The sequence below is a fragment of the Alligator mississippiensis genome, chromosome 8 (assembly GCF_030867095.1).
Source record: "Alligator mississippiensis isolate rAllMis1 chromosome 8, rAllMis1, whole genome shotgun sequence".
NCBI classification, from domain to species: domain Eukaryota; kingdom Metazoa; phylum Chordata; order Crocodylia; family Alligatoridae; genus Alligator; species Alligator mississippiensis.
This window is the reverse complement of record NC_081831.1, coordinates 6,317,872-6,342,516: the sequence shown is the minus strand read 5'-3', so window position 1 is coordinate 6,342,516 and position 24,645 is coordinate 6,317,872. Positions and strand designations below refer to the sequence as shown.

Sequence of the window (24,645 nt, the reverse complement as noted above, 5' to 3'; positions counted from 1 at the left end):
GGGAGGTGCTGAGCCTGCACCACAGGGGTCAGGTAGGGCCTCCCCACCACAGCAGCAAGACTCCTGGCCCCACAGTTGGTCTGCCTGCCCCCCTGGCAGAAGTGGGCCCTGGGAAGGGCAACAGGCTCCCAGCACCTCCCACTGTGCTTGTGCCACCATGCAAGGCTCCTCCACATTGCTGGGCCAGGCCCTCCCCAACTCGCCCTAGGGGAAGTGGGGGGTCCGGTCCCAGTGGGTGAGCCTCTGCAGGGTGCACTGCATCCTTCCCCCTCCCATCCATGGCGCTGGGACTGCGCAGGGCCTGAGGTGGGGCTGAGCACATGGCTGGCTCACCCTGAGGTGGCATCACGGCAGCTAGAGCAGGTGGCTCCAGGTCTGAGGGGGTCCATGCTGGCCCCTCGCACAGCGAGTGCAGCCCCAGGGGTTCCTAAGGGGCAGCAGTGCAACAGGGCGGTATAGCAGGGATCCTGGGGGGAGCATTACGGCTGCAACAGCAGCCTCCCAGGCTGGAGCTGCTGCACCGCCCCCATCAGGAATGCCCTAGGGCCCTGCTCCCCGTGCGAGGGACTGGTAGCAACCCCTCAGATCTGGCACCGCCTGCTCCAACTGCTACGGCACCTCCTTGGGCCACGCTAGCTACATGCTCAACCCCGGATGTGCTGGGGCCGTGCAGGACCTGGTCCCACGGGCAGGAGGAAGGATGCAGTGCACCTAGGGAAGGGCACCCCACTGGGACTGGACCTTCCCTTCCCCCAGGGTGAGCTGAGGAGAGACCAGCCTGGCAGCGCAGAGGACCCTTCTAGGTCTGGGCTGCAGTGGCACAAGCGAAGTGGGAGGCACAAGAAGCCTGTCGCCCTGCCTGGGGTCTGCTCTGAGAGGGAGTCGGGCAGACTCACCATGAGGCCAGGAGTCTTGCTGCTGCAGTGGAAAAGCACCACTTGACTGCTGTAGAGGAGCTCAGCACTTCCCCATGGCAGTGGGATCCAGGCCCAGGAGAGATCCACAGCCCCAGCCCAGGGAGGCAAGGGTAGGCTTACTATATTTTCAGTTAAAAAAAAAAAAAAAAGAGGATACCTGCAGGGGGGAGAGGGGGCAATGATATACACATGCCCTTCCCCTGCCCCTCACTCCCAAGCCACAGCCCCCGCCCAGCTCTCCTGCTGTCCCTCACTCCTGACCCACAGTACCCTGCCCCCCAGACCATGCTGGTGCCCATCACTCCCAACCTGCAGCTCCCCTGACCCTGCCGATACCCCTCACTCCTGATCTGCAGCCCCCTGCCTCCTAGCCCTGCCAGTGCCCCTCACTCCCAACCCGCAGCCTCCTGACCCCCCTCCCCCAGCCCTGCTGCAGCTCCCTGCTACCCCCCACTTGCTACCCCCCAAAGAACCACCCCACCCCCTTCCCCTCAGTTCCAGCAGGCACACACAGATACACACTCCCACCCACCTGCCTGTAGCTGCTGGAGAACATTTGATGCCTTGCCTCCGATCACCCTGCCCCAGCCCCAAGCAGCTCCTTGCTGGGGCAGAGGTAGAGCAAAATCCCAGACTTTTGCTGATATTTTAACCCCTCCCCTCCTCCCACTACCACCCTGGACAGAGATGGGAGGACCCAAAAAAAGGACATGTGCAGGAAAACAGATATGTGGTAACCCTAGGCAAGGGGAAGCTGTGGCTCCACAGCTGGGCAGCACCCCTTAGCGGCTTGGCCTTCCAGCACCAGGTACACAGTGCACAGTGAAGACATAAGAGGCCAGGGCTGGAGCCATTCCTGCTGACGGTCACTAAACAGTAAGTAGTAAGCATTATAAATATAATTGTTTAATCTGTTTACAACCCTAGCCTGCACCTCCATTTGAAATCTCTAAAGGGGTTCACACCTCCATTCAACATTTTTAGGAGGCTGCAAATGAAAAAAAAAAGGTTGAAAACCACTGAACTAGAGGCATGACAAACTAGCAGTGGTACCCTGGGCAGCACTGCACTCTCCCATCCCTGCCAACCCCCCACCTTCCCTGCAGCAGAAGGGAGGATAGAGAATAGTAGCAGTGTGTGGTGCAGGAGTAGCTAAGGGTCTGATATTATTTTTTACTTTTTTGGCTGGTCAGCACTCATAATGGCAGCAAAGAAAGTTGACATCTCCACCAGCAGCAGTAAGTCTCCAGCTTCTCTTGCACTGTGCAACAGCTACATCTCTGCCAGAGCTGGAGTCAGAGCCCCTGCAGCGAAGGTGCATGGGGCAGGGGGGTGGGAGGCTGAAGCACCCCCTAAATCCATTCCAGCACCCTCCCCCTTGGACAGCACCCAGGGCCAATGCCCTGCTTGCCCACTTGTTAAGTTGCTATGGCTAAGTACAGACAGTCAAAAAGCCCGCGGCTGAAACCATTCAAATTTTGCAGGTTAATCTAAACTGCATAGATTGAATAGATAAGCGAGTGAACAGACATTTACTTCAGAAGTGTCCAGAAATAGTCACATGTGGCCCAGACCAGAAGCCAGGGGCACTAGAGCACACCTCCCTGCTCAGCTAGAGCAGACATCTTGAATCTGGAGGGGATCTGGGACAGAAGTTCAATAAACTGATTTAACCTAAATCAGTTAAGTCTGATACTACATCCATCCAGGTTTATTTTAAATCAGTTTTGGACATTTTGAAAGTGATTTATGTGCACTAAACTTCTGTTGTGTTACAGATTTGAACCGGTTTCTGATCTATTACACCAGTTTGTGTGTAATTTCTGTCCCTAGCCTATCTGAAATATTTCAAGGAAACATTTTTTGTTGGTATAACTGGTGTTTCCAAGTGCATCACTGCTGCTGATGTCCACCTTGTTGGGAAGTACCATTATCTATAAAAATGACTGAGGGATAAAAATATCAGATTGCAAGACCACAGCCAGGATGAGTTTCCCCACTGCTTTACTCAAAATAATATTTTAAAAATTTAACACTTAAACATTTTAAAATATTGGCTATGTTTATGGTTCTTTAATAAAGATAAATGGAAGTGGTAGTTTTGGCACTAGTTACTAAACTCCCAAAAGGGGAAGACAACATTTGTATTAAGGCTTTACTCAAAGAATAAGTGAAAATATGAGTCTGTTCATCATTACAGGCTTGAGGCACTTTCCAACCAGACAGGCCATACATGACAATTCTCTCCAATTCAGGCTCATTTAAGCCACAATGCACTACTGAGATATGAAGATACATCGTGTATGAAGACATTTATTTTCAAAGTTCTCTGAAAATGAAGGTGGTCTTTGTTTCAAGTAAAGAGCATTAGATACAGTACTGGAAACATGTATTACCTATGAAGAAAACAACCTCCTGCTAGGTTTGGTTCCCTGTTCCCAAGCTTTACTTCTGCCTTGGAAGACAAAAGATACTTTTCTGGTGTCAAAATCCATTCCATATACTAGGTGTCAAACAGACAGCCCACAAGCCAGATCCAACACACGGAACTGAATGATATGGCCTGTGGGTCTCTGGACTGACTCCATGTACCAGCCCCAGCTCACACACTGCACACAGTGTGGACCTGACACTAAGCACCTTGCACAAAACACAGGGAAATGGTCTGGGACGCACACTACACACAGTACCCCGCTGGACTGGCCCTGTGTGCTGGCTTCAGGGTTGGTCCAGATTGGGCTGTGCCAGAAAGAACACAAAGGTTTGCTCCAGCATAGCACCACATGCATCACACACCATGTGCTGGGCTCCTGTGCTGCATACAACACACAGGACCAGTCCAGCTCCATGTGCAGCATGGGGGGCACACTGCCCACAGAGCGCAAGCTGGACTCAGCACTGAACGTGGTGCCTCGGACTGACCTCCTGTGCTGCCTACAGCATGCACCCCATACCAGCCCCATGTGCCATGTGCACAGCAAGCCCAGGGCCAGCACATGCTGTGTGTAGTGCGCGGTCTAGACCTCACACTGTGGATTGGTCCCAATTTAGCCTGCGGACTGGCCCAACAATCCTCATCTGGTTTATGGGGCCAGATGACTTTGACACCCCATTTTACAGACGTATAAATGAAGCCTACCAGTAAAAATCAACCCCAATAGTTTAAAAAAAAAAAAAAAAAAAGTTAAAAATAAAATAAAAAATAAAGCTATCACTAAGTTCCTTAGCATTCTTAAGGCCACTGCTATTCCTCATCCTTCCACGTCACATGCATCAGCATCCTTGCGCTGAAAAAATGGCAGCAGGGTGCTTTGAAATAAAACACGTTCAATGAGCTTTAGTTTAAAGTGCTCCGCTGCCATTCTTTCAGCGCAAGGCACATGGGGATGCTGATACACATGATGCGCAGAAGCTTTTAATTAGTGTGGCTTGCTAATTAAAGCTCCTGGCATCGCATCTCAGAGCATGTGTAAAAATGCCCATGGTTCTTAATTAAAAGACACTGCTTGTCACCTTAAGCAGTTTGAGCAGCAATGAAGGGAAGATCTAGAGAAATAGAAATAAAAAAGTGGGAGGATGTTGTGGCTGCCTTAAGTGAACATAAAGGAAGATCCAGTCTTGCCCAAAAGAACTTGCCGTGCAAATTTATGTTACAAAATCCTAGTTTTATGGTCCTTTGGGAAGGGCAGGGTACTAGGTTCAATGGGTCCACTGAAGGAATGGGCCCACTGATAGGAAGGAACTTCTGGAGTGAGAGGGTGGGTGCATGAAGGGAGAGTAAAACTAGGGGAAAAATAAATGAAAGGCAGGTGGGAAAAAAAAAAAATCAATGGCAGGGAAAGTAAAACTCAGCAGCTGCAGGGCTGTGGTGGTAGGAGGCACGAGACTGCAGGCCAACACTACTGGCAATATAGCCAAGAAGGTCAGGCAACTTTGACATTCCTTTCAGGGTACAAAGGCAAACTATAGGGCTTAAGGCTTTGAGTTGCCCTTGTACCTTCGGCAGCATGCTGCTTTGAGAATGGCAGTCTAAGAACCTGAGGGGTTTCAAATCTGCCCTTGCAAGCCCCTTTTAGCTGCCAAAATTCTCTGTGTGGAAAGGGGCTGCTGAACAAGTAACACTGGATCCAGTGCTACACAGAAAAGCAGGCCCATTCCCTTTGCTGTAAGGAGCTTGTATTTAAACCTCTGGGTTCTGCTGAAGAATTTCCTGTGAGTCAACTGTTAACCAAGAACCTTCTCAGGCCTTAAAAAGACAAAAACACTGAACCTGCCAAGAGTTTGTTAGGCACTGATATTTAATATATTAACACTGTTTTAAATAGTGAAGTAAAATTCCTATCTCAATTCTTCAGCTTTCAATCTCTTCTGAGGTCACAGTTCTCTTAGGTTCTTAATCTTCCATACAATTTAGGGATAGATAGGACCTACATTTTAAAAGGGGAAAAGACAAAACTTTCTGACTATTTTTACTCCCTCTTTTTTGAAGTTTACCTCTACTGCTTTGAAAATTTAACCTCCTTTTTCCCTTAACAAGCACTAAGAATCAGGAAGTATAAGTATTCCCTGTTGCTAAATTTAAGTGAAGTTACATGATACAGTTAGGGCCAGTCCCCTGTGTGAAATACTATCAAGATTAAAAATAATTAGGATGAAAGAGCAATAATCCCCTGTGCAACTGTCCCTAAAAGCCAGTGCTATGACTAGGAACCTACCAAATTCATGGGCCCCAGTGACCAGCTACATGCCTGTAACACAGCCGGGGCCCCTGATTTCATGGCCCTATTAAGGCAGGGGGTATTTTGAAGGCGGAGCAAAGCAGGCCCCCCACACCTCTGCTTGGCCGACAGGTGATGCAAGTCCCACCCCTCCTAGGCATTGATTGAAAGCCCTAGCTCAGGGTGGGCAAAATATGGCCCATGGGCCAAATCCGGCCAACCAGGTGATTGGATCTGGCCTGTGGCTGCTGCTGTGGTCCTCCACATGGGGCCATGCCCTGTCCACTTGTACCAGGGCAGCCTGTGCTGGGCTCCCACCAGCACCTGCTGGCCTGCGCCCTGGTCAGTGCACAGCTTCTGCCAGGGTTGTTCCTGGTGCGGCTGCAGCCAAGGGCTGTTCTATGCCCCATGCCTCCAGTGGCAGTTCCTGCTTTTGATCCTACCCCTGCTGGGCCATGCTGCACTGTACCACACCTGGTGAGCAAGTTCAACCAGGTGGCTCCTACCCTAGCACGCAAGGCTCTGGCTTCAGCTCCCAGCCACGGATCTTGAGCCCTGGCGCTCTGCATGGGGCCAAGACCACTTGCTCACACTGGGACAGCCCACGCCACGCTTCTGTTAGTGCCCACAGCCCGACAGGTGCTACTTTGTGTCCATCCACCCCCCCAGTTCAAGTATCTGGAGCCAGGTCCCCACATGACTGCCAGGAGTGGTGCAGCGCAGTGCAGCAGGAGCAAGAGGAGCTGCTGCTGAAGATGATAGTTGCAGAGCAGCACCCAGCTGGCTGCAGCCACACCGGAAACAGTCTGCTAGAAGCTGCTCCTGCTCATTCCGGGTGGGCAAGCAGTTTCAGCCAGCTCCTAGCCACTTTCCTGGGAGCTGGAGCCCCGTGTGAGCAGTAGCATCTTCCAGCAGGCTGTTTCCAGGTCAGCTGCAGCCAGCCAAGTGCTGCTCTGCACCCCTTGCCTCCAGCAGCAGTTCCTCCTCTTGCTTCTGCTGCACCACGCCACTCTCAAGCAGGCACATGGGGGTCTGGCTCCAGATCCTGGAACTGGAGGTGGGGAGCACAGAGCACCACCCGACTGGGCCATGGGCACCAGCAGGAGCACAGGCTGCTACAGAGCGAGCAAGTGGAGTTCAACCCCATGAAGAGTACCACAGGGGCAGTGTGGACCGCAGTGCTCTGGGAGTTTTGCTGAATGTGTCCCCCCACCCTCCTCCCTCCCCTCACCCACAGCAGGCTCCCAGGACCTAGCAAGCACGCAGGCCCCCCCCTCTTCAAGAGGGGAGGACTTTTGGCTGTTTTTTTCTGCTCCCCCCCCCCCCCCCCCCTTCTGGAGACAGAGACAGGAACTTCCCCACCCCCATCAGGAGATGAGCAGGCTACCTTTTTTTTTCCTCTTTGCTCCCTTCCCCCTTCGCCTGCCCTTCTAGGAGACAGCTTTTTGCCAGCTCTTTGAACATAACCGGTTCCCTGTGCCTTTTCACCGGAAACTGGCTATTTCACCGGAGACTGCCAATTACATGATTTCCATTAAATTGTGTATTTGATAGGTCCCTAGCTATGAAGTTTAACCACTTTTACACGTTGCCTATTTTTAATAACTAGAACACAATAAAATATATAAAGAGCCTTTGCCAAATGCTGACAATGCATCTCAGTCCTGTCACACCTGTATTTCAGGCATTTACAAACGTTCTTCATGAAGATGAAGCTGTCAATAGATCGTAAGATTGTATGAAACCCAAAAGCACTCTAAAATGTGCTAGGTTCTAGTTAAAGGCCACAAAAACTAACTGTATATAGCCAATCTTCCAAAGAAAGAGACTCAAATAAATTGCTTGGACTACTGAAATTTGATTCTAAATATATTTTGCTGTTCACAAGACACTGAAATACAGGAGAATGTGTGCTAATCACATATTTGGTGGCTTATGAGCCAAGGCAGTCTGAAGTTTAAACTGCTTCTGCTCAATGCTCATCCCATTCAGAGACGATGAATCATTTCCCATTTGGCAACATTTCGGCCTACAAGGCAGAGATTTCTCCTGTATCCTTATAATAGATTTGCTAATTTAGTACACCTGACTTTGAGCAAAAACTATTGTTGCCAGCTGCCAGACTAGACCTCGTCCTGTTTATCAGACACATCTAAGTGACCCTGTTCTGCCCCAATCATAGAAACAGAATGCTCCTTACTAATCCCAGTGCAGTAAATTACTCTACAATATTCTTGTTTTTCTTACCCTGCCAAAATCCTGACACATATAGATTTAAAGCAACAGCAAAATCAAATTTATCCACAGCGTTGGGCTCATACCAGTGTATCCAATAAGCACATTTGTTTAAATTATAGTTGCTTTTTTAGTCTTCCTGTACTTGAATTTTTGAGCTATAGGTGATAGAGGTCTGACTATTTTATAGAAAGTTAATATGAGGTCATAGGGAGTGTGTTCAAAATTTTCAGACAGGCCCCTACAACTCTCTCGAGGAGAAAGCAGAATGACAGAGACATACCCCTCCCTACCTCCATTTTCCCCCTAAAGCTTTGTATGTGAACAAAAGAAGATGCATTCAATTCCCCTTTATAAATATTTGTCTGGACTACAGATTAAGGGGTTATAAAATTAAGGGGACAGCAGAATAACTTCTTTAAACCTAGTCTGGGAGCTCTTATTTTCTGTGTTTTAAAAATATTTGTAAATCAAACAAAATTCATTTGCAATTAAGCTTTTACTTTCCAGGTCATAGATGTCAGTTGCACAGAAGGAAATAGATTCTACATTTTCAGAGATCCAATGGTACACAAAATGTCTAGTTTTTAAAAAAGGAAAAAAAAAAACAAAACCAAAAATCTGAGGTACTTCTCTTCCAAACATTTTAAAAGGCACTACGACCAACAAGGACATGAGTACAAGAATACAAATATAATATATTTAATGTCACCCTCTCCCCCATTTCCAGAGAGTCAAGGAACTGCATACTTACCTCCAATATTAGACCAGGTTTTCAGTGACCCATTGTTTGGGCACTTGCAGGGCAAATTTACTATAGTATGACAACCAGAAACGAAGATTTAACAAATGGCTGCTCACCTGCTAAATATAGCAGACTACACCACACCATACCAGCTGCCTACTAAACACTTTGGTACAATATTGCCTGAGCTTGCAACACTTCACACTGAACTTGATGGCATTTGTCTGTCTATAAGCTGATGATTCCCATTAATACCTTCCAGCATAACAATACCCCAGCATAACAATACCTTCTCCGTCTACCCAGAGTTTAACTTGCTAACTCTCCTGATTTAATCGTATCCCAGACAACAAAAATAATGGCAGGAGTGAGAAATTTGGGAACCCTGGTTTGAGGACAAGGAAGCATGCACCAAAGCCCTGGCAGAAGACAAAACAGGAAACCCTGCTGTGGGAAAGAGAGGGGAGAAGGGGAAAAGCAATAGAGGACAGTGTGGCATGGTGAAGATGGGGCATCCTGGTGGTGCACAAGACTCCTGGCAGGGCAGAAATGAGGAAATTAAGTGGGGGGAAGAGATGGTGGAGTTTCAGGGAGTCCCTGAAAAGCAGGGCAGGGGAAGGATAGCACACAGGGATCTTGCAAGGAAACGTCAATTCACAGTAAAACGCTGTAGTGCACTAGTTCCCACCAGTGCAACAAATACATGAGATGTTTGCCCTTGCTTCTGTGGTAGCTAAAACCCCCAATTTAGAGAAGCCCAAAAAAACCTAATACCACCATCACAATCCAGCCTGTATCCTCCCCTCCAGCAGGTAGGGAAGGTATGTCAGATCTCTTACCAGAGAGTGATAAAATTAAACAATAAAATAAAAAATAAGTCACCTAACCTATAAATCTTTAAAATGTATTTAAATGCTGAAAACATTTCAGGAACAGTTTAATGTTGCTGGCTGTCCTGCGGCAGGTCAATCTGTTCTATTATAAGAGTTTGCAAAAATAATCACCAACTGTTGTTCTTCCAAATGAAAAAAAAAAAATAAGTCCAAAGAAACATTTAAGTAGAATTGTGCAAGGTTTTCCATTGTAACATTTGAAACGCTGAACTAAAATATTCCAGAAACAAAACAACAGCAGTTGCATTTACAATTTACATTAATATTGAATTGTCACTAAGTTAAAATGTGTTTTCTGGAAAAACAAAGAAAACTAGAATATGATTCATCCCATAAAAAGGGCATTTCAGAAACAATGCAAAATTTACTACAAGAAAAATACCAAACATAATATTGTATAAAAGATCTAATTAGAAAATTAACAAATCAGCCAATTATTTTAGTACAAAATGCAACCTTTTTAAATCATCCACGTGGTTAATTTGAAAAACAGACAAAAGAAGTCTAGTAAAAAAAAATGTCCCGGGGGGAGGGGGGGGGGTTAATTTTGCATGCTATGTAGTAAATTACATAAATTTGAGGTTGTTTCTGTTTTATACAGTATATAATCTTGAATATTCTTAGAATAGCAGAGACAGAGTTCTTCTCTTAGATACTGTCAGTACATTGACTGTTTTATGGCTGATTCTGGTTTATTTTAATATAAGAACATACATATAACATACTTAAGAACAGAACTGGCCGGATGAGAGAATTAAACCCGGACCATTCAAGAAGACATTGTGGGGGTTCCAAGGTAAAAAATTAGGAAGCAGTTACAATTCTAAAAGGGGTTAAACTGTGAAGAAGTGGCTAATTAAAGGGGGGGAGAGGGAGGGACTTATTTGATACAGAGGAGGAGTTAAATAACTTTGTATTTTTGCCTTCAGCTCAAGGAGATGCGATAGGAAAACCCTCTTGGGAAAAGCCAGTGATAATCTGAAAGGGGCCTGAAATCATATCAGTATACTAAGAGACACAATGCTGCTTAAGTGTGGAAACATTAAGAGATCAACTTTTCTACTCCATGATCAGACAACACATTTATGCTCAACACTTTTTCTGGCTTAGCCTATTACTTGCATTTATTTCCTGTATAGAGAATATAACCTTTCTAATTTTGTTCTGCAAGTAATTTTGTCAAGTTAACTTTTTTTCTTTTTTACATTATTATCAATAGTCATCCTATTTTTTCAACTGCTCCGTTAAAACAAACAAACAAACAAACACACAAACAAAAACAGGTTTCCGATCCAGTTCTCCTTTCAATAGTTCACTCAGGTGTTTCTGCTCACCTGATTCATATGCAACAGTCCTCTGAATAGGCCCATTTGGTAAGCAAACTTAGGTAAGCATCTCCCCACTCTTCTTTGTGCATACATCTGCTGCTGTCTTTAAATTTCAACTTTGTTGCTTTGTGACTTATATACTGTTGCAGGACACAACTAGGCTGGAAACTCTAGATCCACAGCTTTCTGCCAGTGGAAGCAACAGAGGAAGCTGTAGACAGATCAAGTGCAGGCTGTAATAGTTATTTCCATGAATTTGTCGATATGGTCATTTAAAACTTTGTGCACCACCCACACTACAGTGTTTTTAAAGCATTCTTTATATAAGCTCCCCAGCATCAAGCAATGAGAGCATTCTTACCAAGTCAAAAAAGCTATATGGGTTACGCATAAACAGTTTACTTCCTGACAACGGACAGGAAATATTATAAACTGTCTTTCTATTCTACTAACTGAAAACTCTATCTGTACCTATTATTTCCAAGATAGAAATGTGATTTTGTCTTTACATGACTGTCAGTGTATGGTACATAAATAACACTAGGAACCTCAGTAAAAAAAATTCTTAAGACAACTCATCTATTATATGAGCAGGGAAAAGAAAAATGTCTACAAGTTGTACAAGCAATAATAAAATACCAGTGAACTGACAAAGACATCATGCTTTCTTCACCGCTGTGGATTTTTGGTTCTTTTACAGTTAATTAAAAGCTGTAAGCCTCCTTTTGTCTTAATTGCACAGAATTCATATCAATTTACTTGGAAGCCTTACTTACATCCATACTATTACTACTGACAATTCAAAAGCCAGTTCTTGTACTTCTCACCTCTGCACCACATGAGATGAAGATGGTGCTGAACATGCAGACCACCCTTAGTGGGGTGGGGGGAAGGGTTCCCCACTTCTTGCTTTTAAAGTCAGTCTTAAAAACTCATTTTATTATAACCACATCAATTTCTTACCTATGATATGCTGCCACAGAATAGCAATAGTTTACATAATTATATACATTTCTTGCAAATATTACATATTCACTGATTTGCGCACATATTTTAAAGTAAAAATGCTAAAGTTGCAAAGGTCAGATCTCAGAAGTTACACATGCTTGTGAAACCTTAACATAGTTTCTTGTTTGTATGTATTGTGCAGACTGCAAGCTGGATGAAGCCCATCTCCTTTTCTAGATAGTATACTTTTTCCCAGCCAACTCCCAGTTCCAGTCTGTGCCCCACATCCCCATCGAGCTCTCCTCCACTCTGCCTTCCTGTTACTTTCTTCCTCCATACTTTCTGGGTAGCAACAAAGAAAGATGGAGAGCACAAAATAGAGTGACTGTGTTCTAAATTCGTCTTTCATGCCCAACACCACAGCATGGTGGCCCTGGAATGGAACAGAATAGGGCTGGAAGGGAGCACAAGGATCTAATAATATTAATAATATTACTCCAATCCCCTTTGAAAACTTTGGCTTCTAAACAGGTCTTTACTGTCCATGTACAAACAACAGCTTCTCTAAAGTTTAGAGCTTGGTCAAATATGCACATTCTTCCATGGGAATTACAAAAAGCACTTTCCTAATACGAGGGTAGCCACCAACTACTAACCTCCCACTGCTGACTGGCCAAAAAGGTTGCTCTTTGTGCAGTCCCACCCTTCACTGATGACTGGCAGAGAGGGCTGCCCTTTATGTGGTCCCACCACTAGCCACTGATTGACGGAGAGGGGCGGGGAGGCACAAAAGGCAGCCTCCTAACAGCAGCAGAAGGAGGAGGGGGCAGCTACTATTTTGGCTGCTCCCCTTCATGCCCCTAGAGGGCTGCAAGGCCGGGCCATAGCAGCTGCTGTCTCCCACTAGGGAGCCAGCATTTTATTTTTACTAATTGTTGCCCCCCAGCAAGTCCATGCAAAATCACAAGGAATGCCAGTTTTCGTGGCAATCATGAAAACCACTTTTTTTCATGGTTTCCACATAAAAAAAAAACAACCCCACAAAATTGCACCTTGAATAGATCCCTAGCCATACACAACTGAAAATCGGGGCTTATAATGAAAACCACTGAGCAACCTTAATGATGGCCAGTGCTATTAGCTCCACCTATATTATATAAAAATTAAAGTCTTTTTATTTAAAAAATATTTACTTAAACCTCATTGCAAATAAATTATATGGGGTTCCAGGTGCTTTGGTGGCTGGATAAAATGTGTAGATATAATTCATTAACTTGGATCCTATTAGTGTTGTTGCTGCCACCGCCAGCAAACAATTAAGGCAAAACCAGAACACAACAACTGATCCTTCCATTTTGGGACATGCCACAACAAAGTTAGGAATTCCAATCATCCTGCACAAAATTTTAACATTTCCGAATGCTTCTAAGAACCAGCCTATGAAGGTGAAACGGTGTTGCCCTCAGCATGCAGGAAGTTAGGTTATACTTTACTTATTTCACAGGATGAGCAAGTTGCATGAAAGGAGTAAGATTCAGAAGAAAAGAAACACGGCAGCAAGAAATCCAAGCGTATTTACACATTCAAATGTCATGGGGGTGGGGAGAACGGGGGGGAGAGGAGTTTTCCTCCTCTGCTAGATCACAAAAGCAAATTAAGTTACAGGGGATAAAAAAGTTAGTAGTCCATCCCTACATAGGAGACAGAAACACAAGCATACTCTGGTGTGCGGAAATACCCAAAGGGTTTATTTTTAAGTTGATGAAACTCCAAAAATTTAGGAAGGACAAATTGGAGGGCATCAAAACAAACACTCATTAGCTTTTTATAAAAAAGCTTCCCCACAAAGATTATTTGGAAAATGTTCTGAACGCAGTGAAATGAATAATTGTATTCCTTCTAAAAGGAAATGTGTAATAAAAAACACTTTTAGGACAAACTGTCCCATGTAATTGAAAATCACTAGGAATACCTATCTCCTCAAAGATATTTCTGCTCTCTCAGTGGAGGGGTAAATATAAATTGATAATATTTTCAACTGCACTTCACACTAATGACTAAGCAGAGAGCCCATATACATGAGTTACACGGGCTCTCTGCTTAGTCATTAGTGTGAACTGCAGACTTTTATATGAAATATGGAGTTACATTACAGAATCAAGCATGATCCAAGCTAACTCCTGGTTTCTCCTGAGCTGATACAGTTTTTAGGACTAAACAATTTAACTTTCTGGGTTTTTTTTTTTAAATCAAAACTGCACATCCAGATAATTTTTGGACCAGATTTTAACTGACTATCTTGAGTTCATACAAAATTGGCATTTTCTTCTGTAAGGAGATACAGGGATTCCACATCTGCAGCAGTGTCAGCAAAATTCTGGCTAGACATCAAAAACAATTTGTTTTCTAAACACACATGTACATACTTAGCCAGCACTTTCCTATAAAAATAAACATGATGTGTACTTTTACAGATTCTCTTTTTATTGTAGGTTCTCAATACCTTTCCTAGTAATTTTAGGCAATTGTTTGCCATGCATTTAGAAATGCCATCTATTCAACCCATTTGAAATTGTATAGGATCACAAACACGGTTCTTGCAATTTTGTTGTCTTTGGATTTTATCGATTTCCAAGAGATGGACCATCTCTTCCCTTCTGTTTGGAAAGCAGCCAGCATGCAGAAGTTGCTGCAATATAAATAGAAGTTATAATGTTTAAGCCATTTTTGCACTTTTCATGATGAGTCACCATTTGAAGAAATAAAGCCTCACAGAACTTCCATTGATTAACACCTTGCCTGTATCCGGCTCCCAATGACCTCTCAACACCCTTCAAACACAAGCTTACAATGAACGAACCATCTTTAATTTCAAAAGAGCCTTAAGAACCAGGGGAGGCAATGTACTGGCATCTTGCAAGATCAAGTCATTTATATCAGTGGAACTAAATTGCTGAACAGCACAGATTCTGAGAAAAAGAAGAGCATATTAATCCAATGCCAGACAATCATTTTAGTTTCTCACAAAGTACAATTTCCATCATGACCAGTTTAGCTATGACTAATCTTGCAATCAGCTGCATGAGGCACAGATATGCTTCCATATGCTTCAGCCCACCTATGAGAATCTACTTCTGTTCCCCTTTTCCACTGTAAAGTGCACACATGCTGATGCAATTGCAGCTGCAGCTCCTTAGGTTGCATCTGCCAGCTCAGTTCTACCTGCCCAGATGCTACTCCTTTACCTCGTACTGTCCCAGCCCCCTCGGCCCTGCCCTAGTGTTATACTCTCCCAACATTTACTTTAAAGAGCTGCTAAAACACTGCTGATTTATCCCTCCTTTTGGGAAATAAGGCAGTATTTTTTCCTAAGAAAGTACACCCCCACTAACACTGCTGCATGCAAGGCTAAGCTCTATTGGTCAATTCATTCTTATACAGTCTTTTGCACTGAAATCCATAGAATCTAAAGAAGTGGTTGTCAACCTTTTTAGACTCAAAGCACCCTGCATTAGACTGAGGCATCTCTTGAAAGTGCCAGATCTTAGCTTTCACTCGTTTTTTGACTACAGAAAAATAATAGACCAAGTCTTCTGTTGCAAAGAATTCAGAAAGACTGTATCAGGTCTGAAGGCTTTTAACACTGTGGATTCCTAATTTAATTTTTTAATCATGTGACTCATGTTTGCACACCTAACAGTGGTAACAGTGTGTGGCACCCCTGAACAGATCTCGTGGCACCCTGGTTGAGAATCACTGATCTAAGCCCTAAGAGATCTTAGAACCATTTTAATAAACTTGACTGGGAAATGGGATGGATAAGATTTTTTCCTGTTGTCCAAAAGCACACGGACATAAATCCTGCTCTCCTTTACCTCCCGTCTCAAAGTAAAACAGTCCTCTCCAAAAATGTTCATTTTGAACAAAAACTTATGAAGAAGTGAAAATTTCATTCATTTACCCAACTCTTTAGAATTTAAAAACCTTTTCTCTTGAGTGCAGATAATCAATTATTATAATCACAATTCTACATAGTACATAAACAAAAGTCCATAGTACATAAACAGTAAGTCCATCCTCCATGGTCTGGTGCATTACCTGACCACATCTAGTTCTTAGTTGCCTGTATATATTTGAGGGCATTTGTTGCAAGCTACGTTTATACATCTCTTTTCTCCTGCCTCACTAGAACAACAGTCTTCAACTGAATGGACTCCATTCCTCCGTAAAGTCTCACGAGTCACACTGAACATATCTTTACTATATACAGTGTTAGGAGTCCACAGCTTTATTTGATGAAGTTGGATCAAGGTTTCAAAAACTGGTCTCCAATATTAGTGACACACAGTCTCAGCCTGTATTAAATGTAGGCACAACTGGATCTATATTTGAACTTATTCAGACTCCTGTATGCCCAACTGCAAATCAAGCAGTGTGTCACATAAAAGAAAGAGTAATTAGACACAATTCTTTGTGCCTACATTTAACTGCATTGGCAATATAAAAACTGGATTGAGACGCACTGAAAATTAGCCTTAAAAGTGCATCCTAATTATTTGGTAAAAACCAAGATCTCAACCCTGCAAAAGCTTGTACAGATGATGGAGCTAAGTACATGTGTAAATATTTGCAGAATCTGTGCATACATTGTTATTATGATACACAAAGAATTACATACAGGAACATAAGCCCTGCGTATTTCTGTACTCTTTGAAACATATATTTAATGTTTCACTCACTTAGAGTCCTAAGCAGAAAGGACTCCAGGATCCATACTCATCCCATTACAATTCAACTCAGTTATTCTTGTAAAAGCCATTTAGATCTAATAATGTCTTGGCTCCTTATTTCCTCTATGTATTTTAAATTGGTTTTTAGCCAAATAAAGATTTAATATTGCATTGAGAGTAGGACTGTAAAACTAGAGTGCTGACACTCACATAATGCTCTACTACATTTAAAGATGCATATAATATGATTATTGGTTCTTTTTCATAGCTTTGAGGTCCATGATACCAGTAGTATACACCACAATATACTGGAATACAATGTACTATTGCTACACAATATAGTATTCCTAAGGTGCGTTCAGGAACATCCATTGAAATCTGCTTGCTTTCCACACAATTCTCACTCAGTTTAAAATAAAAAGATATACAACCATCCATTCAATTTGTCTAGTCTTCCTAGGACAGGACCATTTCAATGCTTCATTCGAGTTTTGTTGAATTTCTAATGACTGACAAAAAGATACCAAAATGTGAAGGCACTTTTCTCTATGCGTTTCAACAAGAAATCAATTTTTTTCTAGTCATGTTAAAAACCCAAACAGGCATTCCAGAAAATGAACAACCGGATACAGCCCCATAAACTTACAGGCAGCTGCTTTTCCTTTCACTTTCAGAATTGTGCAACCATGAACTAATCATGCTGCAGCTGAGCAGTTCTTTCCAGTCACTTTTGGAAAGGAAGGTGGCACACAGACCCTCTGTTTTCAGCTCCATTTGCAAAAAATGGTACTTATCAATTGAGTTCTTTACCAGTCTTGATGTATTAAGCATCACAAAACATGTTTTAAGACCACAAAGGACTGTGATATGTTAAAGTATTTGTAATGGTGTAACCCAAACAGGATGTATAAGGGAATAGATGACAAGAGATCAGATCTAATCCAAAAGGGATCTTGAATCACTCCTAATCTCTAGTCTCAGGAAGGCCAACTCAGACCATTATTTATTTAAAGGAGGGTAAAGCACTAAAATAGAAACAAAAGGTAAGAGCTCCAATTCCAGTTTTGTCACAAACTCCCTTTATGATCCTAGGCCAGTCACTTCCTCATTCTGTGTTACTTTCCCTGGCCATAAACAGAACTACATACTTAGGTTTGATAGCTACAGATGAGGAGTTTAACTTGTTACAAGTATTCTTATCTAAATTTGCAGGGTGAGCATCTCTTGTTTGAGTAGGGAAAGGGAAAGTTATTTACCTGGTAATTCTTTCCTCTGAAGTTACCTTTACCCAAATCCCTGCTATGCACTGGAGGATTAGTGTGTAAGACTTGCTGGAAAATCCCTAGTTCTTCAATTCTGGCAATGAGGGATTGAAAGCTGGGACTCTAACCCTACAAACTACTCTTTTGCAGTCCATTACAACTCCCAATATCCTACAGAAATAACATTTACATACGGGTGCACTGATAAAGATTTTCTTGGCTGATATCGATAGCCAATGATTAACCAGCCATATTGGCCAATGCTGATCCGATAACCAACATTAATAATAGTGCAAGGCATTTTAAACTACTGACATGCAAACACAGACACACAAATGTCTCTTGACTGCTCTGGCCCTCGATGAGGACGGCAGCGACCACTTTATTCCCATATGTCACCCCCATGCCCACAGCTCCTACCTGCAGCCCCACTCCCTGCGCAGCCTGTGCTGCTGTCCCAGGTGAGCAGGATGGACCCCCAGTATGGATAGCAGCACCGGGCATGTCTGGAGCCCCAGAGCACGCCACTGTCTCACCACTAGTGGGCCCTGCACAGCTGAGCTCCCATGGCTGCAGGAGAGAAGCCGCTTTTGCAAAGGCACCCAGTGCCAGCAGAGCAGAACGTCCCTCGTATGGTGCCTTACTCTGTCCCTTTGTTGCTGAGCATGGTGCCATATGACCGCTCCCCAGTGGCCCCTCCCCATCCCGCTGCTTGCCGGGCAGCCTGTAGTGTGCTGCAGGCTCAGGCCAGCAGCATGGTGCAAGGACCAGACTACACTTGTCAGAGTGCTCCAGGCATGTGGCCGTAATCATCAGCTACAATGCCCCCAAAAAGTCGATAACATAATTTCTACTTTTATTGATGCCAATCCAATAGCCAACCAATGTGTACCCCTACATTTACAGTCAGCTCTTGAGCTTTCACATAAAATATGGAGCCCCACCTTATCCCATCCCCTCATGAAGAAAGAGAAAGTCCTCGTGTCACTCAAATGCTTTCATCCATCATAACAACATGAAGGGAAAAAGGTTGTTGCACACAGCAAAATATAGATTTTTATAGATTAATACACATCTTGAATTACACCCAGAAGAAGACAGAAGGCCAGTGCACTGCACATAGCAGAATTAATGTGATCATTCCCTTAAGCAGATGCGACTACTGCCTTCTGTGCTAACTGATATTTTATTTCCAAATGGTTTTCAAAAGAAAAAAAAAAAGATTACGAAAAGCTTCTGGAAGCCAAAAAGCAGTGCTTGACCATGGAAAGGTCAATTTAAAGAAACTACAATCATCATAACTGAAGAAAGGTATAGCTGATAATACAAGAGCAGTTGGGCTGAGGTTCAGAAGTACCCCAGGATTATCTGGTAAGAAGAGAATGTGCTCAACCAAGACCAGGAGCAGAAAACAGCTAACAGTAGCTACTCTTGCATCCAAAATAAACTATCAGCCACTCAGGCTCTCCCCCTGATGGTGAAAAGGTCATTTTAAGGAAGATGACAAACAAAAATAACATAACATCTCAAGGAGTATGAGAAACAAGAGCACAGCATGGTCTATTAAAGCTTAGGGCTCAACCTTCTGTCCTTATTTCCATGGAAAGGCTGAAGGTCTGATCCAGCACCAAAGACAGTTTAAGTGTGGTTCACACAATGACATTTTTAAGAAAAAGAATCCCACCAGTTCAGTTGCTACCTTTTGAATTCCATCAGCTTCATCCACTTAATGTGTGCTTTGCTGAGAGTGAATACTAATTTTTTTTAAATCAGAATGTCACAAGGTACTAACATAAACCTAAGTACCTTACACAGATGCAGGTATTTTTATCAAGCAAATCTCTAATCCATTCATTGTAGGCAAAGCACTATTGAATGAGAGACTCTTACCTGCACACACCATACCCTGATTCTACTTCTCCCCACCCAACAAAGCTAATTAAAGTTTATGACTGGAGTTTTATAGAACACACATGATACAAGTAGGCATTTCACCACACACTGGAGCTCTGGCTTGGAACAGGAACATTTTGGAAAGCTGTAGATTAAAGAATGTTCTATCTTGTTATTCCATAGTAAAATGGAAAATTTTAATTTTTAAGGACTAAGTAAAACGGAGAGATCTACTTTGCCTATAGACGGACAAAGCAAAAGCAAAATGTAACCACTTTTAGCTTGGCTATCATTTAAATGGAGAAAGAAAGGATGACTGCCCTAGGGCTGGCCACCAAATAGCTGAAGTCTTCTTTCCACTGGGGAAAGTTACAGGGCATGCCCATGAGACAAGGGCCCCAAGTGCAGGTAGGCTGCTTCAGGATTCACCCTACCACCATGAAAATCTACTCACTCCCCTACTGAAATGCAAGATTAATCCACTGGAAAAAAAAATAGGATGCTGCATCCCTTTTTATCTGGCAAAATTCAAGAGTGTTCCCTCTCACAACAGATAATTTCCCCTATGAATATTATCAGATCAGTTGCCAGGGGCTCTCATCATAATACTACACAGTGTTTTGAAAAGTAGGACTTTTTTGGTTCAGCACTACAGACCCTAGTGTGAAGTACAATGCCATCTTTGTATGAAGAAAAATGAACATTTCACAGACTCAACAGAAGACACAGTAAAACAAAAGATGAGACACTGGCAGTTTTATAGAAAAGAGATCTAATTTCTCCATGTTTTTGTCAAGGCTCCACAAGTGTACAGTAAAAGGGGAAGGCAGGCCCTCTACTGACCTCCCCAGACTGTCCAGTGTGAATTGTTTCTCATTCCTAACCCACAAGGGACTGTTATTCTACTTCTAGTTTTCTCTCTGGAAAAGTTTACCAATTATGCTATGCCACAAATACCACACAAGTTGGCAAGTAACCACAAGGGACTATGCAAAGGTGATCAATCCAGTCTGTCCGTCACCTTTCCCCAATATGTATGAGGTTATACCACAATAATTAACAGATTTCACTTACATTTTTGTGATTTTTTCTAGGTTTCAAAAATTACTGGTGTCATTTTGATTGATATTCTCCTCGCAAGTACAAAAAGATTTTTTTTGGCGATTTCTTAGTTGGGCTAATAAAAGATATCATCTCTGAACCAAGAGTTCTAGAGAGTTTTGCATTTCTTTTTGTCTCAGACCAACATAGCTACCAAATATATCCCTAAGTAAAGGCACTTAAAGTCACTGCATTTACTATTTTAAAAGGTAAATCATAAATTACAGCCCAAATGTACTTACTGGACACTACTGGAAAACCAACTTTTCAGCTGTATGCAATATGCTTGTCTAGTCCTCAAAGAATAAAAGATTCTCCCTACCCACACTGCACTGTATTAATACTGTATTCCAAGCAAACATTGTGATATTCCTACTGTAATAGTATATTCCAACCGAAAACTCAAAGTTTCAGCTTGAGCCAGTTTTCAAGTAGTTTAGATTCACTTCCACATTCAAGAAATCATGGAAGTTCTGACTAGTTACAAAAATAAAAAATAAATCACATCAGAAAACTGAAGTGGGGGGAAAGCTGGAGTCTTTAAATCAGTGCAGCATAATGTGTTCTAAGGACTAGATAAAACTGGCAAAAAACATCCATGGCTGCAGAAGCCCAGTCTACTCTACTGGTCCAAGGGACAGAACTGAGGAAGTGGTAGCAAGACTGGAAAGCTTTGGGAAACACAGTTACATACACAACCTATGACCAACTTCTGAGCTGACACTAGCTTGAATTATACTGGTTACGTTCTTAATGAAATCCAGCATTTATTATTCTCATGAGAAATCTTCACCAGGCTACTTTTGCAGATTTTTGTAACTGTCTACTATCCAGCAACTTTCTGGCTCAGGGCTGTGCCTGAGACTCCGATGTGTGTCATTAAGGGATTAGGGGATACTTATGACATACAAATAAAGCTAAAAGCAACAGAAGAAACAGCCGGGATGCACTGTAAGCTAAATACAAACTTACTAGAAGTATGCCACCACAGTGGTTTTTCCTCTATTCTGGAACCCAGACCTAAATAAACCGTTAAACACTTAGTGTAAAGGTATGCCAAACATTTCTCAGAACTCACTTAAGGTCCCAACAAAGAATCAACCTTTTCTGCAAAACGAGGCCTAGGTTAAATATTTTATTTGGCTCCTCGAGATGGACCAAGAGGTTGGGCATTAGCTCCAGATCAGTTCTTGGACTCGCATCAAACACTACCCTGCCATTTATCCAGTCAGTCAAAACTATGTTTTCTATCTAAACCTTTAATGTTTATGTCCTGAAAAAAAAAAAATGCTAATTGAATCCAGTTCTTGAAATCCATTTTTTTTCATTTATACCATCTCATTTAGAGATAACAAACAGAAAATAAGTCAGTATTACACATTGATTATCGAATGAATCCTTGAAGCGTTCAAGCCAAAACAGAAGACTGCTAGTTTCATAAAGACAAAGAAAATTAGGATTATACACCATGGGGCAGATCTGAAGAGTAAACTACTTTAAAAAAAACCATATGCATTTTAACTCCAGTCAGTGCGAGCACTCAAGGGTCCTTGCGCTGCTTTTCCCAGTCGAAAAGGACCATCAAAACCACACCGAGTACTTGCCTGGGAAGAGACGCGAGACCTGACAACACGTCCATTCAATTCAGTGCTTCTAACAACTTTCCCAAAGCGCGTACAACTTCCTTATAACAAGCGACGCGACGTTTCAACCAGGTTACAGCAGACCCGGTCCAAAATACCTCCATCCCCTCCAATGGTCCTTCCCGAGACAAGCCGACGTTTCCCAAAACATCTCCGGTCGCTCCCCGGACAGCTGCTAACGCTGGAAGATGCTCGTTCGAGACCCTATCTCCTGCCCTCGTCTTTCTGGGCTCGTTAAAAAGCGAACGCAAAGACAACACAACGAAAAACGCACACTCCTTTTGCGGACTGCCCGCCCGCCCGCCCGGCTTCCTTACGCGGCGCCCCGCGGCTTATTTTTTTTGCCCAGACTCATAATCCTCTGCGGCGTCTTTACGCAGGAGAGGAGGACGCCCCGGCTCCTTCGTGAGATCCACGGATTGTTTTAAATAAATGGCTCAATAAAACACACGGGTTCCCCCGCACCCTGCAAACTTTTCCAGGTTATTTTTTTTTAAAAAGACTCGCTCTTCCTCCTCAGGGGGGGAAAAAAACCCCCTCGCTCGCAAAATCCTTGCCCCAGTCGGGTTCAGAGGAGTTTGGCTGCCGCGGCGCGACACGAGCTGGCCGCGAGCGGGGCTGCTCTGACTGCACGAAACGGGCCGACAAAATAAAACCGGGGTTTGTTTTTGGGTTTTTTTTTCCTCAGATTCAACAATTTTTTTTTAAATTATTATTATTATTTTTTTTTTTTAAATAATTTTTCCGGGACTCGCAGAAGTGACAGGGCTGGGGGTGGGGGGCAGGCGGCGGGAGCCCGGACAAAAGAGGCCGCCGCACTCGGGGCGAGTTCCGCCGGGCCGGGCCCTCGGCTCGGCTCGGCTCGGCTCGCCTCACGCGGCGGGTCCCCCCCCGCCCCGCTCCGCCCACAGGCCCGGCCCGGCCCGGCCCGGCCCGGCGCCTCACCTGTCAGCCGCAGCTTGACGGGCCCGTTCCTCCGCGCGCCCGGGTTGGACATGTCGCCGCCGCGCCCCGCGCCGGGCCCGGCCTAATGGAGTCGCGCGGGGCGCTCAGGGCAGCGGCGGCGGCCGGAGGAGGAGGAGGAGAGGCCCGGATGTGCCCAGCGGCGCCATGAGCGGGGCCGGCGCCGGGGAGGAGGAGGAGGAGGAGGAGGAGGAGGCACCTCCCCCTCCCCCGTCCCGCCCCCTCCCATGCTGGGGGGCGGGGTCAACCGCCGCTTGCCCCTCGCCCTGCCCGGGGTGGGGGAGGGGAGGGGAGGGGGTGCAGCCGTGTGGCCCCCAGCCCCGCACCCCGCTGTTCTCCTGACAAATAATCCTGAAGAGACAATAACCCCGAAGAGACAAACGGAGGACATCAAGGCGTCGGGCTCGGCATCGAGACAGGACGACCGGGCTGGCCTCGATGACAGAGACTCAACCTCCGTCCTCTGTCGGTGCCAAACCCCGCGCCTCCGTGTCCTCCGTTTTTCTCTTCGAGATTGGTTTTGGAAAACCGGGCGTCTGCCCGTGACCTTTCCGTACTGACCGTCGTATCCGCGCTTGACCTCTGTCCTCCGTCGATACCGAAACCGGATGCCTTGATGTCCTCCGTTTTTCTCTGGAAGATTATGTTCTCTTCCAGATGATTTTTCAAGAGAGAAAGAGAGGACGTCGAGGCGTCCGGCTTGGTATTGATAGGGGATGGAGGACAACCGGGCTGTCCTTGATGACAGCCGCCTGTGACCTTTCTGTACCAAACGTCGCATCCAAACTTCAACCTCGTTCCTTGAGGCTGGAAAGGGAAGGAACGGGCGAATCTCACGTGGCTCTTCAAGAGGAAAATCGAGGGCATAAAGGCGTCCGGTTTTGTATCAAGAGAGGGCGAGCGGGCTGTCCTCGATGACGGCCGCCCTACGACAGACACTTGACCTCCGTCCTCTGTTGATACGAAACCGGACACCCTTATGTCCTCTATTTTTCTCTTGAAAAATAACCTCAAAGAGAAAAATAGAGGACATAAAGGCGCCGGGTTTCGTATCAATAGAGGACAACCAGACTGTCCTCGATGACGGCCACCCTAGCTGGAAGGGAGGGGAGGTCTGGCTATAAAGCACTTCCCCGGGACATAGAAATGGGAGGAAGATGTTTGCAATCAACAGGGAGATGGGGAGGCACGGGTTTCTATCTCAAAAAAGGAAAGATGCAAAATTAAAAGGGTTTTACAGGCCCCGATATAAAGGCAAGTGCCCCTATG

At 44.4% G+C, this 24,645-nt stretch overlaps 1 protein-coding gene across 1 annotated transcript in view; it reads right to left on the bottom strand.

The window, feature by feature from the left end:
* SMURF2 (SMAD specific E3 ubiquitin protein ligase 2) overlaps positions 1–23,552 on the bottom strand; it is a 94,003-nt gene extending 70,451 nt beyond the window's left edge. The window contains exon 1 of the mRNA XM_006271232.4: positions 23,359–23,552. Coding sequence (XP_006271294.2) covers positions 23,359–23,410 — 52 coding nt within the window. The 5' untranslated portion in view covers positions 23,411–23,552. The remainder of the gene's footprint in view (positions 1–23,358) is intronic.
* Between the last annotated feature and the right edge of the window lie 1,093 nt (positions 23,553–24,645).